The sequence below is a fragment of the Elephantulus edwardii genome, unplaced genomic scaffold, assembly GCF_000299155.1.
Source record: "Elephantulus edwardii isolate Elephantulus edwardi_28Jun2011 unplaced genomic scaffold, EleEdw1.0 scaffold00019, whole genome shotgun sequence".
Classification (NCBI taxonomy): Eukaryota; Metazoa; Chordata; class Mammalia; order Macroscelidea; family Macroscelididae; genus Elephantulus; species Elephantulus edwardii.
In genome coordinates, this window is record NW_006399769.1 from 25,797,670 (window position 1) to 25,812,258 (window position 14,589).

Genomic DNA, 14,589 nt, shown 5'->3' on the forward strand with positions numbered 1-14,589 from the left:
GGGCAAAGGTTTCCTACATACACATAGACATGTCTTGTGCTTGCACGGCCTCCCCTGAGTTTTGGCCCTGCCTCTAGCTTAGGAAACAAAAATGATCTGCACAGCACACTGCTATGTCAGCTACATACATGCATCAAGGATCTCCAAGGCATCATTTTGGTACAGAGACATCACAACCTGCATTATCTTTCCGAAATCATACAGTTCACCTTTATAAGTGATGAAACTGAGACTCCAGGAGAAGAAACCCAGGCTCAAGCCACATACCTAGCCAAGGGTAGGTTCTGAAGCAATACTGGGTTTTGCTTCTCAAACATACTGCTGTCAAGCCTTTGTGTGTCTCTCAAGGACCCACTGCAACTCTCATCTCAGCATCTTCAGCTCCCTGTTCTGATTTTATCATAGTTTGACCCAGCACTCACCTCGCCATCCTGTCTGGCCTCACTCACGTCTGTTCCATCCTGGTCAAGTTCAAACTCAGTACCCCGGTCCACAACATCCACGCCAGCCTGTACCCGGGGCTTCTCGTTCTCCCACTTGGCAAAGCCTTTGTCCTTTGCTGCTTTGTCATGGAACTTGGACTTCATTTTGGGGAAAGTATGGGAGCCTGAGTCCCCCCAGCCAGCCTCTGACCATACGGGCTCTGTCTGGGTGGCTTGGCTGGTGGTGGCCCTCTGTAGCCGCACAGAGATCTTCTGAGAAGAGCCTGTGACCAGGGTGATGGCTCTGCTGTCCAAGTCCTGGTGTCCAGCAGCAACACTAGGGAACTCAAAGACCTCATCCTGCACTGAAAGGAGAAGGGGGGAAAGGTTAGTGTTGGATATATGATAACTTGATAGTAAGTGGTCCACAAATAAACAAAAAAGAGTACAACCCTCAGGATCGTGGAACTGATCAGGCAAGGAACTAAAGTGGCTGTAGATGAGGTGTATATGGGCAAGCTCTGAAAGCTGAGAGAAGCACCAGCATTAGCTACTGCTGCATATCTTGGTGTATGAGAACCAGGGCACAGCTTAGATTTAAAAATCAAGCGGCAGCCAGGCCAGGGAAGGTGAACTGATAGCAAGCAGGATGAGAGAGAAAGTAGAGGGCATTACCTGGGGGCAGTGAGGGGCTTCCAGGCAGCGACCCCTGACCACTGCCCAGGGAGGACACGCGAGCAAACCTTCTGCAGGCCAGAACCAGGAGGTCTTTGCACTGTTTGTGACAATTGGCTCCACAGTCTAAAAAAATCACAAACATATCACAGGGGATTAGTGGGGACCACATGTGTCTGGTCCTGACTGAAACTTCAGATGGCACTGGAGTTGTTAGGCCTACTGGTTTCTGTGTTCATTTCAGAAACAAATGCTCACATATGTCAGAAATGGCCAGGGTGGCACAGGTTAGGACAGGGCTTGGATCCACTGTTCAACAGGCCACTGTGAGTTGTAGCTGACTTGTACCTAAGAACAACCACTTCAGCCTTATGAACCAGCTGTTGTAATTGAGTCTAGGGGCTAGAAAAAGGCTATTGGGAGTCTCCTACTTCCCTGAGGCACGTAAAGTTCCCTTCTATCCACTTGGCTTGCTCCTTTACACAATTCATTGAGGCACCTATAAAGCGAACAAGCAAGAACAGGACTTGTCAGCAACCACTTGCTGTTTTGGCTTGAGGCCCTTCCGAAGGCCAGCATGGAGTTCCTGGCACAGGGTCCCAGGCTAGAATGAGGGAAGAGGCTCCATTCCTAGCCTCTCCCTGACCATTCACAGCGAGTGTGCCTTTATTCTGTGCTTATCTGGACTTTGCATTCTTCATCTTCCAAAACCTTTCCAGGGCAAGTGATTATATCTTTAGCATTCATTCTTTGTACAGAAGCAGAGATTTGTTTAATAAATGTGCTCAACAATGGCTTTGAAAAAATGGTATGCCACAGATTGTGTGACATTCCCCATCAGGATGCTTTATTTAAGAATGTAAAATATTAATCATTATGAAAAGGAGAGAGAATGTGGTCACTTTGGAAGACTACAACATGACTCTTTCACAGGATAAGGGCCTTATGCTTCACTTAGAATCACTACATTTCACTTAGAATCACTGAGTAGATACTTTTTAGAGTATGTATTTCTTTTACATCAAAAGTGACCTTTGCAATAAGAGCACATACTTTTAAAAATATGTATTTCTTTTACATAAAAAATGACCTTTGTAATAATTTCTAATAACCAATTTCCCCCCAAAATGGTCTGGTCATCAATGGTCTTGTCACAAATGGTCTTGTAATGATAATTAAGGAAGAGCAAATAGCAATGACATGAGGATGATTTTGACTGGTGCTTTGTTTTGGTTTTGATTCTGTGGACCATTAAGAGAAAACATTCTTTTACCAAAGATGTTGAAAGAGCTTGATTGATCTTGATACTAAAAAAAAAAAAAAGTTTGTCTGTGTGCACGTGAACGCACTTATTAGAGCCTGGGGAGGGTGAAAGACAAAAGAGGAAAATGAACACTATTCAACAGTCAGGTATTAGAGTATAATTTTGCTGCTTGAAAAGAAATATCCAAGTTACACCAAGATAAATGATGCAGAGAGGCAATTCAGGGTAGATCTTTATATGCCCTAAAGGTGGCTCCCAGGCACCCTCCATGCATGAAAAATGAAGACCTCATTCTAGAAGATGTCTTATAATTGTTGTTGTTGTTGTGTGCTCTCAAGTCTGAACCAACCCTTAGAGTTGACCCTCCAGAAGGTTTCCAGAGACAGTAACTGGCATGTGGGCAGATAGCCCATCTTTCTCCCACACAGCAGCTGGTGGATTCCAACCCTATGCCTTTGGGTTCACAGTGCAGGACCTTAACCCTAAGCCACCAGCACTCCCTCAGAAGATATCTTAGTTGGAGAAAAAAGGCACCACTGAAGAGTAGTGCTACTGTGAAGCCATTCTATGATGAGAGGTACTTCGTTTTGTTGCCTCACTAGATTTTTCAAGAGAGTAATTAAGTCCTTAAAACATTAACGTAGGCAGCCTGCATAAAATATCCAGGGATTTCTTAAATTGTTGTCAGGTGACGTCAAGTCAAATATGACTCATAGGAACTGTATGAACAAGAGACAGAAATCTTGCGCTATCCTGATCCAGCCTCACAATCTCTACACATTCACATCAGGGATAGGTAACAATGATATACATTTTCTATTTATATGTATATATTCTGATTTTGTGGAAGGAGGAGTGGCATCCACTTCCATAATAGCTTGCCTCCGGAAACCCTATGAACCTGGAGAGAGGATGAAAGGCACCCAAACGTCAAGGACTCTCCTTCATAGGGTCGCTATGAGTCACCTGCGACTCGATGGCACTTAACAACAACAACAACATTCTGAGTTTAATTGTGAATTTCAAAAGAAAAGGGGGAGATATAGGAATTTATTAATTGAAATGGACACAAATAATTTTTACAGTTTCTCTTCTCATCTTCATCTCTATGTGTGTCAGTGAAGAAAAATAGCGATGTAAGAGTTGGAAGAAATGGATACCTACTGTAGATCTGTGAGGGTTAATAAGAGTGCTTTGCCATCCTCTAGGAACAAGATATAAAATTCACATGTAGGCTCTTTATAACTCTGTTGCTGTTGTTAAGTGCCTTCGAGTCGCAGGCGACTCATAGAGACCCTATGAAGGTGAGTCCTCAACGTTCTTTATAACTCTAGGGATTACTTACCCTGACTACATTAACTTTTTAGATACAGGTAGCCCAAAAGATCTGATGCCAGGAGATTTTCTGCTTTAATTCAGCAAACTTGATTCCTGTTTTAAATAACAAATTTAACATTTTGAACAAATTAGCATTTATTTACCTTTGCATTTGTATCCTTGTTTGATGATGCCCCAGAGCTGTAACAAAAGACAAAGGAATGTCAGGAAAGCTGAAGAGAAGCCTGGAAGGGACAACAAGGCCACAAAGCAGGAAGTCCTGGGACGCTCCCTGATTAGTCCAACACAAACAGGATGTAGCTGCTCTAACACCCTTCCTGTCAGAGGGAAGGTCCTCCTCTGCCACACCAGCTGTGGTGATAATGTAAGCTTTGCTTCCTTTATCTTTCTAGGAGCCAAATGGGAGCTGGGAGGAGACACTAAAGTGAGCACCTATGTTGGTCCTTGGCATAACTTGATCTCTGGCCTTAAGCAAATTTCATCTTTTTAAGATGCTAAGCTTTTCTGCCTTTCCATACATGTCTGTACATTGTTAAAATGTGCACTAAACCACGTCTCATCATTTTTTTTCATGCATAATTCAGTGGCATTGATGACATTCTTCAAGTTATCTAAACCGTTTCCATAGCCTTTTCCAAATCACTTCACTGCCATTAACATAAACTCAATGCCCTCCAAGTAAAAACTTTCTCTTTCCCCCTCCCTCTCATCTCTGGAAACCATTAATAATCTCTGTATATGTTTCAAATACATACACACATATCTTTGTATATATATTGTAAGTCTTTCCATATATTTGCTCATTTCATACAAGTGAGATTGTAGAGGTTCAGTGATTGTTCCAATCAGTGTAATGTTTACAAGGTTCATTCTTGTTGCATTAGGACTTCATTTCATGCACATTTTACATGCACAGGACTTCATTTCTCTTCGGTTATCCTTTTGTCTTCTTTTTAATGACACTGGCTCAGCTTGGCTCGCACTCCAAGAAATAAAGCAATCTACGAAGCGTTCTTCACGTGAAAGAAAACATTTGTATTTTGTTAGGATTATTTTCTGAGTAACATTTGCACCTTGAAAGAATACTAAAATAGGAGAAGATTCAGTATATACTCATGTTTATTTTCCACAGTTGTTCTGTTCCTGACCTGCACCAGGGCTGTGGAAAGATGTGAAATGATCGATCATGTCTGCCGAGAAGTCAGTGACTGACTTCTTGTGGTTCACAAGTAGGAAGGAAAGATCACCTCAGGAGAGACACAGAGGTGGTGAAAATGGTTATATTTAATTGAATGTCCAGGGGTTCAAGCCCATCCAGAAGTATTTCAGAAGAGAAGCCTCCTGAAAAAAATCAGCCTTTGAAAGCTCCATGGAGCACAGTTCTGCTTTAATGCATTCAGAGCCACTGTGAGTCAGGATCAACTGGATGGTGCTATCTAGTAAAGGAGCGTTTGCCCAGGGGGTTTTGCGGCCTCATCCTGGGGATGTTGTCTCTGTTCTGCAACAGACTGAATCCTGTGAAGAAGGGGCCTCATAATGTCCTTTCTTATGTCCCCCCCCCCGCTTAGAACTTGCACAGGTTGAAGAGAGTTATGAGAAACAGCGTTATTATGTCATTAAGTGAGCTTAGCCCAAGTTTGAGGAGTTCTATTCCTTCATGAAATGATTTTAAAAGAAGCAGGTCCCTGTGGCCCCTTGGAGCCATGGGGAGTGCCATGCACGATGTATTACAGGTGAACAATGCTCCCTGCCAATGTGAAGTGAATCGAGATATGGAAAAGGATGCTGCTTATCCTTTGACAAGGAAGTCTCTCTCAGCTCCCAGTAGAGAGTGATTTCTTTGAGCTCTTTCTCAAGGAACATGTTATTTGGTCCTTCAGAGCACATTGCTGTTGTTGTTGTCAATTGCCTTCAAGTCAAGCACTACTCACAGCGACCTTATGAACAAAAGGCCTGAAGCCCCTCTACAACTATCGACATTTATCAAAGTTCATAGAGTTTCCAAAAGCATGTTGTTTAGGAAGCAGATTTGAAAATGTCTCCTGGGAATGAGTAACAATTTATTTTTGGGAACCAGGGATCGTTTGACCCACAAAACCTGCTCATGTGCTAAGCTGGCTGAGACAGAGTTGAGGAGTCAATATAGAAGAGAGGGGTAGACTGATGTCAGGATAATCAAGTCCTCTCAAGTGCTGTAAGGATCATTATGATCATCTTGTTCCCTTCCCTCTGGTATAAAGTACGTGCAAAGACGTGGGGAAATGAAATCGTCTGCAAAGTTCCACACTTGGAAAACTTTATAGTAATTAACATTTCTTCTCCATGGTGCCTTCTGGCAAGGGTAATAATAGCAAAAGTAGTGTTGGCTAACATTTACTCAGTTCTTATGGTGCAAGTCACAGTTTGAAGCTACTTAAACGGATTAACTAATTTAAGCCTCATAACCTCTTTATGGGAAAGATAATGCTATTCTACTCATTTTCATGCATTGTTTAGCCCTCAGCTGAAATATCTCTAGGAAACATGAGCAGAAGGTAAGTTGTGCATTCTGACGCAAGGGAGCTCTCTAGATAAGAACGTTTTTTACTTGAAGGGAAAAATAACTCTCATTTTTATAACAGGTATCATTTTCTCCTGACTCTAACACAGATTCCCCTACCACCGCCTCAGTAAGGCTATGAAGACGATGAGAAGAGACAAGGTACAGAGAAGTCAAGTCACACAGCAAGGTGCTGGAAGTTCCAAGATCCTTAGAAAGCAGGAGGATGTGTTTACTTTGCACAGATAGGAAGCCATTGCGCCTGGGTGTATTGTGTGAGAGCAAAGGGCACAGAACTAGGATGAGATAGGATAAGATTGAAGAATCATCATATGCGGAAACAACACATTGTTAGCATAGCTGCAGGGACTGCTGGAGAAGATAGAGTCAAACAAGAGTCCTACCAGGAGAAGTCAGGATATTGCCTGCAAAAGTTGACTTAATCACTGGGTGAAGACATAGAGGAAGGTGCCCTGAACCAGTATGCCAGTCAAGAACAGAAGAGTATGACTTCAGACAGATTTGGGACGATGGTTCATGGTGTAAGTAGCCTCTCATTAGAAGTCAGGGGACCTGGATATGAGTCACCATCCTGCTACTAAAAACCCACGTGATTTAGGGGAAGTCACTGTTTCTCCCGTTTCTTTTACCTAAGTTTCTTCATCTATCAAATAAGGAAATAAGTGGAACTTTTTTTCCACTTCTAAAATCCTAATTCTAAAATAAGGGCAAGTCGAGTTTTTGTCTTCCTTATTCTTAAAAAGAAATTTATTTCAAAAGCAGATAGTGCAGCCATTAGGATAGCCAACAATTCTCTCCAATGGTAGATCAATACGTTGATATTTATATCTCTTCAAAAGTAACAAATAAGGAAATAAGTGGAACCTTTTTTCACTTCTAAAATCCTAATTATAAAATAAGGGCAAGTTGAGGGTTTGTCTTCATTACTCTTAAAAAGGAATTTATTTCAAAAGCAGATAGTGCTGCCATTTGGATATCTAACAATTCTTTCCGATGGCATACTGATTCGTTGATATTTATATCTCTTCAAAAGCTAATGGGCTTCTTTGTTTAATGACATGAGTGAAGATCAAATAAAACTGCACCAATAAAATGGAATATACATTGAATCATAATATGGCTATGAAAATGAATGAGCTCCTTTTAATTAAATCCCGCGGTATCAAGGAATACTATAAATTGGTGCTCTGTACTGACTGCAATCCACAACATGTGTGACAGATGGCATGTTGCTGTCCTCACAGAATCAGTCTTCCACAGAAGGGTGACAATTCACTGCCCTGGTGCCATTCCCACTCATCGCAAATAGATCAAGTTTCCCAACCTGAAAATCTTCATGGGAGATTCCCTAATCTGTCTCCCAAAGAGTAGCTGGTGGATTCAAACTGTGGACCTTTCATTTAGCAACCTAACATGTAACCAGCCCAGCACTCCACAAGGGACCAGGCAGCAGAGAGCAACTCTCTTCCCCACAGCAGGCCATCTTGACCCTTGGTTGCTGGTCTAATGGGCTGGCCTTTTTCTTCACTGAATCCCACCTTACAAGAAAATGCTACATCACACCCCTCGCACCTCAGACTTTCTCAAGTCTAGATACTTCTGAAAACTCTCATAAGAATAGGGAAACTTGAGACACACAACAAGGATGGTATCTTTGTTTTGTGACGAGGTGGTCTGGTGCTCCAATCCCAGTGGAGGTATAGTGCTAGAAGAGGTTTTCCTCTGGAATGGACTGAGAGAACTGGATAGACCGGCCTTGCCCATTTAATTACTCGGCCGCCATGGGCTATCTTTGAGGTAACCTACTTTCTACCTTTCGTTACTCACTGGCAGAAGGGTATGTGGATGAGCACAAACTCCTGCCCTTGGGCTCTCAACAGCCAGTTCTTCAAGTGTGGGTTGGGAAAGAAAAACCATAACTTTTTTTTTTCTATTGCTTGCAATTTCAACAGCAAATTTAATATTAGCCAACAGTGTGGCATAACCACCAATTAAAACCAACATATCTGGACTCTGGTGTCAGAAACAGGAAGAACAGCTATACTCGGGTGGTGAATCACCTTCACTCAGAAAATATTATTTTCTATCTCATACACCAGAGCTTATAGGAACTCTGAGGCCTGGTGGTAAGAAGTTGTGCTTCAATCCCCAAAGCATACAGGTTCAATTTCCCCGGCTGCTCCATGGGAGAAGAATGGGCAATCTCTTCTCATGGGATTTACTGCCTCTGAAAAGCCATTGAATGGACAGCTATGAGTCAGGTATAGCTCTCCAGCACACAGCAACAACAACTACGTCTCATACAATTTGAGGAGCAGCTGAGGAAGAATTCGGAACTCAAAAGTCTATGTTTAAGATTAGGGCCAAAAGCCAACCTCGGTTCCCAAGGAATTATCAAAAGTGGGGAAATAAAGTCTACAGTCTTCATTTGTAGCTAGAGCATGGGACTCAGAATCAAGAAGGCCTGGATTCAAGTCTAGGTCTGATAATCAAGCTGTGCAATCTGGGGAACTTCAAATTTTCTTTTTCTGGCTTTCCTGTCTTCATCAGCAAACTGAGTAGAGTGAAAATGCCCACGGATGGACTTGTTATTGGGATAAATTACACTGACATCTGACACTATTACTCTCAAGAACTAAGTAAATGTTACTTATTATTATAATAATCTTATTGTCAAAAAGATTCTTTTCTCTCCTTTGAGTTGTGAATTATTGAACCATGTATGATAGATATCTTATGACTAAATTCTAGCAAATGAGAATTGGAAGGAATTGCTTGAGATAAATTCTCTCCTTAATTGCAAGCATTTATGAATATTACTGATGAATGCTGGGCTGACATCTATCACAGGCAAACTACTTTGCTGAATTAACAGACTGGCTATCTCCACTACCTTTGCCAGTTCTGCATTCCTAGAACATAGCTCAGCCTATAGATACTGCTTTGTTTTTAAATTTAATTCAGGGAGCTCATAATTTTAACTTCTGACACCAGGCAGATAATGGATTCCATTCAGGTTATCCTTTCCCTCCTTCTCAAAATGCTTCACAAGTAACAACATGCAAGAGAAAAACCACAGAAAGCTGACTTACAAATCCTGCACAGTGTTCACAGAAGGTTGGCTTGAGATAGGTCATCTCCTGAAAATTATGGATAAAGCCTGGTCCCATTTTGCAGTGGAGCTGTGACTTCGCTCTCAGGAAGTAAGCCATCATTTCTTCTTTACTAATTAGGCCATCCCTGTTAAAAGAACCCAAAGAATAAAGGCTTCTGAGTAACATGTTGCTGAGTAGTCATGATATTTTAGCCATCAACTTCTTAAACCTCTGTGTCCACAAGTAGGTGGAGTATGATCACTTCTTTGTCACATTTAAGCTGGAGGAAGATTCCAAAAGACACTCCTTTTGTTCCAGACCTTTCTTTGTAAACAGAAGATAGTTTCCACATGTGTGCAGGACCCTTCATCTACACATGTGCATCCCAGCAATGAAAACCTCCTCTACTAGTGTATAATAGCTTCTAGAAGGACATCTCTCTTTCCCTGGCCTCCCTTCAGGCTTTGCTGGAGCTAGTCAGGAAACTGCGATAACTGTGCCTACAATTCACTAAATCATGCAGCCTGATGTCAGTTACCACAGCAAACGCCATTGTTGTTGGTGCTGAGTACTGCCAAGTCAGTACCAACTCACAGCTGATCCACCAGCAAGTTTTCAGAGACAGTAGATCACATAGGAGGAGACTGCTTATTTTTCTTCCAAGGAGCAGCTGATGGATGAACATTGTGTCTTGGGGCGGGCAGTGCAACTCCTAACCATTAAGCCACCAGAGCTCTCTAGCCAATGCCATCAATGCTCTTTATATTCATATCTTACCACTCACAGTCCATTTGTAAGAGAAGTCATCCAGTTCTTCTCTGTACAGTTCAGACTTCCAATCTGCACAGTTTCTCAACTTGCAGTCATCATATATACGGACTTCTTATTTACCATGAAGAATATGACTGAGTTCCACATTACCATCTCTCCTAACCTTCCTAGCCAGCACAGAATTTCCTACCCCTTAATTCCTCTGTTCCTGTCCTCTCTTGGGGATGCTCTTCTATTCCAGAAGAACTGATGGCCTGTCCCTTTACCTCTAGCCTCACAAGACACTGCTCCATCTAGGCTCTACTGAATCTTTTCACCCATTCTCGTCTGTGTCTGTCTACAAATATACACAAGACTTTCTCTTCTTTAATATCCCTTTACTTTTCAATCCTATTCCATCTCCAGCAGCTAGCTTTTCTCTCTTCACTTATTCCTGAAGTTTTCAAAAACAGTATACATTCGTTATCTCCACCCCACCCCCAGTTTAATTATTCTTTTATCTCTGGTGGCATAGGGTAGTTAGTTGCACTACGAATCCAAATTTAGTTGGTTCAAGTCCATCTCTGGAGATAGAGAATTTCCTCCTATGATTTGCAGCCTTTGAAAACTGCTGGAGGGTCAGCTCTGAGTCATTTCAGATGTGACTTCAGTGAGTTGATTTTCTGTTTAATAAGTTGTTTTTTTTTAGTCCTGCACTTCTAATGAAACTGCCACCAGTGACATCCTAAACGGTCTTTACTCTTTCCTTGGACTTCTCAGTGTCAGATGACATGAGACCTTGTGCCTTCCTTCTGATGTCCTCTCTTCCATGGACTCTGTGATTACATGTAACCCTGGTTTTCCTCCTTCTCACTCTCTTCCTCTGGTTCCTTTGCAAAATCCATTTCTTGCTTTTAGCCCATCATGTGGGATAGGATGTCCTAAAGACTTGTCCCTCAGGTGCTGTACTCACTTCCCTCAAAAGCTTGACTCTCAAAATTAATTGCACGTACAATCTCCAAAACGTTATTGGTGGGTAGATGACTTTACCATCTGTACCTCCAGTCCTGAGTGTTCTGAAGTCTGGTACCTCATCACCAACAACTTGCTAGACATCTTCCCAAATGGGTCTAGTCTCCTCTTAAAGCTATCATAACGAAATCTAACTCTTTATTGTTCTCCCTCAGGTAATTCCTACCCCAGACTTTCCTAGCACTGTTAATAACACCATAAATTCCCTTGGCTTACAAAGTTTAAGAGCCCCCTCTCATCTCTTATATATAATAACCTTAATAATACTTAAAATCAACTCATAGTTGACCTTCCAGTGGGTTTTAGGAGGCTATAAATTAAACAGATATATATCTTTCATATTTATTTCTTATATATGTGTGTGTGTGTGTATAGATAATTATACATATAAATATATACACACATTGTATATATTTGATGGCACATTGGTTTACATTCTACTACTAACTGCATGGTTATTTGTTTGGGCCTACCCATGGGTTCTTTGGAAAACAAGCTTGGTTGTCCCTTCCATAAAGAAAGCTACAGCCAAGATAAAAACAAACAAACAAACAAAAACAAAAAACAAAACCCCAAACAACCTTCTAGATTAATTCTACTTCATAATCCATGGGATTTACATGAGTCAAAATCATTTCAATGTCAAGTTTTTTTATCATTTTTTAAGCACCCTTGAGTTGACTAAAATACAGAGTGATCTTATGACCAATAGAACAAAATGTTGGCCTATCCACACAGTCCTCAGGTCTCTGGCACACTCAAGTCTACTGTTAGAGTCACTGTATCACTTCTTCTCATTGAAGGTCTTCCTCTTCTTTGCCAACCCTCTACTTCAAAGCATGATGTCTTTTTTCCAAGGATTGGCATCTCCTGGCAACATGCCCAAGGTATTTTAGATGAAGGTTCATGTTCACTATCCTTGGCATTCTTGCTACAATTCTCCCAAAGACAGATATGTTTTTCTTTTAGCAGTTCATGATAATTTTAGTTCTCTTCTCCAACACTACAAGTGCAAGGCATCAATTCTCCACAGCCTTTGAAATCCTAGGGGATCATTGCACCCTGGAATATAGTGTTCCTGTAAAGTCAGTATTAACCTAATAGCAATGGCTAATGACTAATGGCATTAAGCATCTTATCAATTATATGGCTCATGAACATTTTCTTCCAGTTGATAAGTTGTCCTCATTCTTTGGGTAAATTCTTCTGATAAAATATTCTCTGTTTATTTTTGGCAGAGATTGTGGTCAGTGTAAGGGCTACATATTTAAGTAATGTGGGAAATGGAGAACAGAGCTAATTTGCAAATGGGTACTCAAGCTTAGCACAGATGAGGTGGGTTGTCTTATGATTCTATCTATTCAGTCAAGTTCATGTCTCCACATACACACACATACAGAGGCGAAAAGGTAGACTCAAATCATCAAAGCACTAGGGTTGAAGCTGCCAAAATGTAAGTACAGGTTTCACTTCCCTTCTCAGTTAGTTTTAAAGGTTTAGGGCAATGGGATAAAAAAAAAACCCCAAAAAACCAAAACAACAAAAAACCAACATTATAACTTACTGATCTTTGTCCAGAACACAGAAGGAATCCAAGAAGGGAAAGTTGGCAGCTATACTTTCAAAGTCCTCTTGAGAGATGTACCCATCCTGGTCATGATCATAGTTTCTAAACACAGACTACAAAATAAGGACAAATATTTATTAAAGAACTATGAGTCAGACTCTGAATTTGTTATTACAAAAACACTGGTAACTAAAAAAAATGTAAATGTAAATAAAAAATTGGTAATTAGAAAAGTATCTCTTCTACAGAGGAGCTTAGGCTGCTAAGAGATAACTAAAATATGAAGCCTTTAAATGATAACGAGATGAGTTCTTTGCTGAGGATAAAAACCAAGCACTATTGTGGGAGAGCTCTGGTAGACTGTAGCAAGCTGTGCTGCTAACCTGGAGGTCCGTGTCTCAGGCAGTTTGAATCCACCAGTAGCTTTGATGCAAAATACGGGTAGTCTCCTCTCTTTGCAATTTGTTGTTATTGTTATGGGCTATCAAGTCAGAAGCAAACCATAGATGACCCTCCAACCAGTTTCGAGGGCAGTAAATCACAAGGAGGAGATTGCACATACTTCGGCTACAGAGCAGCTGTGGATTCAAACCACATGCATTTGGGATTGCAGGGCAGCTTCTTACCACCAGGTCACCAGAGCTCCCTTTGTAATTTACAGCCTTGGAAAGGCAAGAAGTGTTACTAGGAGTCAGAACTGACTCAAGCTGGTGAGTTGAGCAAATAATGGGAGAGAGGGTGTGGAGGAAATTAAGGAAACGGACAACGTATGCTGGATAAAGCCAGCTGACAAAACCCCTGGATGAAACAAGATCTAAACTGAGACTTAAAGGTTCAGTTAAGCTTAGTGAATTCACAAATCTCAATACAATGACAACAGAAAATGAAGCTTAAAACATTGAACTGTCTCTAAAATTAGAGCACATATTCAATATAATTCTAACAAAAGTCTTGGTGAGAACTTATTTTAAATGAACAAAATGCTTAATATCAAGATGGATAAATATACCACATCAGACCAGGAATGTTATACAAAGCTGCTGTGATCAAAGCAATACGGTAACTGGCCCTAGAGAGTGGAATCCAAAACAGACTCATGTTTACATGAGAATTTAGTATATCAAAATGTATTTTTTCCAGTCCACAGGGAATTGTTTATCTAAACATCATCTAATAATTGGCTAGTAACTACAAAATAAATTGTCTCGAGTGAAATTTTAGGTATATTAATGATTTTAATATTAAAAGGGTGAAGTTGGCCTGCCAAGATGATTCTGATTCCCAATGACAGCGTGATAGACTAACACTCTGCCAGAGGGTTTCCTAGGCCATAATCAGATTTAAGGCTTCCTCTCCCTAAAGTCACTGGTAAGTTTGAACCTTTAACCTTTCAGTTAATGGTTAAATGCTTAACCATTGCACCACCCATGTTCCTGACATAAAAAACAAAGCTATGATGATACCAAAGGCAATTAGTTGACAATGTTTTTCACGCTTAAAATATTTGAATGGGAAAAACTTTTCATAGCATGCTGTCAAGGTCTCAGGCCACAAAGAAAAATACTCTATTCTAATAAAATGCAAATTATTTCAATTAAAAATCTCATTATAAATTTAAAAATAAATGACAAATAGAGAAAAGTACTTGCAATATATGAGAGAGCTAAGATACAAAGACAATCACTAAAAAAAAACATGCAACTAATACATTCTTAGTAAAGTGCTGACCTCTATAACTACTTTAAAAAATGCAAATGTAACATTTTTTTAACCTCTTGTAGTTATGTCGTCCTGATCTGGAACCAATTCCTAACTGACCCTCTGGGAGTTTTTAGAAGCTGTAAATCATCCAAAAGGAAATTGTCTGTCTTTCTCCCTCAAAACAC

General features: G+C 40.7%; 1 protein-coding gene across 1 annotated transcript in view; it reads right to left on the minus strand.

The window, feature by feature from the left end:
• Positions 1 to 377: 377 nt before the first annotated feature.
• Positions 378 to 14,589, minus strand: part of RASGRP3 (RAS guanyl releasing protein 3 (calcium and DAG-regulated)) — a 67,217-nt gene continuing 53,005 nt past the window's right edge. The window contains exons 11-15 of the mRNA XM_006882398.1: positions 12,701 to 12,816; positions 9,352 to 9,499; positions 3,843 to 3,879; positions 1,098 to 1,223; positions 378 to 787 (exon numbers count right to left, since the gene is read on the minus strand). Of these exons, the coding sequence (XP_006882460.1) occupies positions 378 to 787; positions 1,098 to 1,223; positions 3,843 to 3,879; positions 9,352 to 9,499; positions 12,701 to 12,816 (837 nt within the window). The remainder of the gene's footprint in view (positions 788 to 1,097; positions 1,224 to 3,842; positions 3,880 to 9,351; positions 9,500 to 12,700; positions 12,817 to 14,589) is intronic.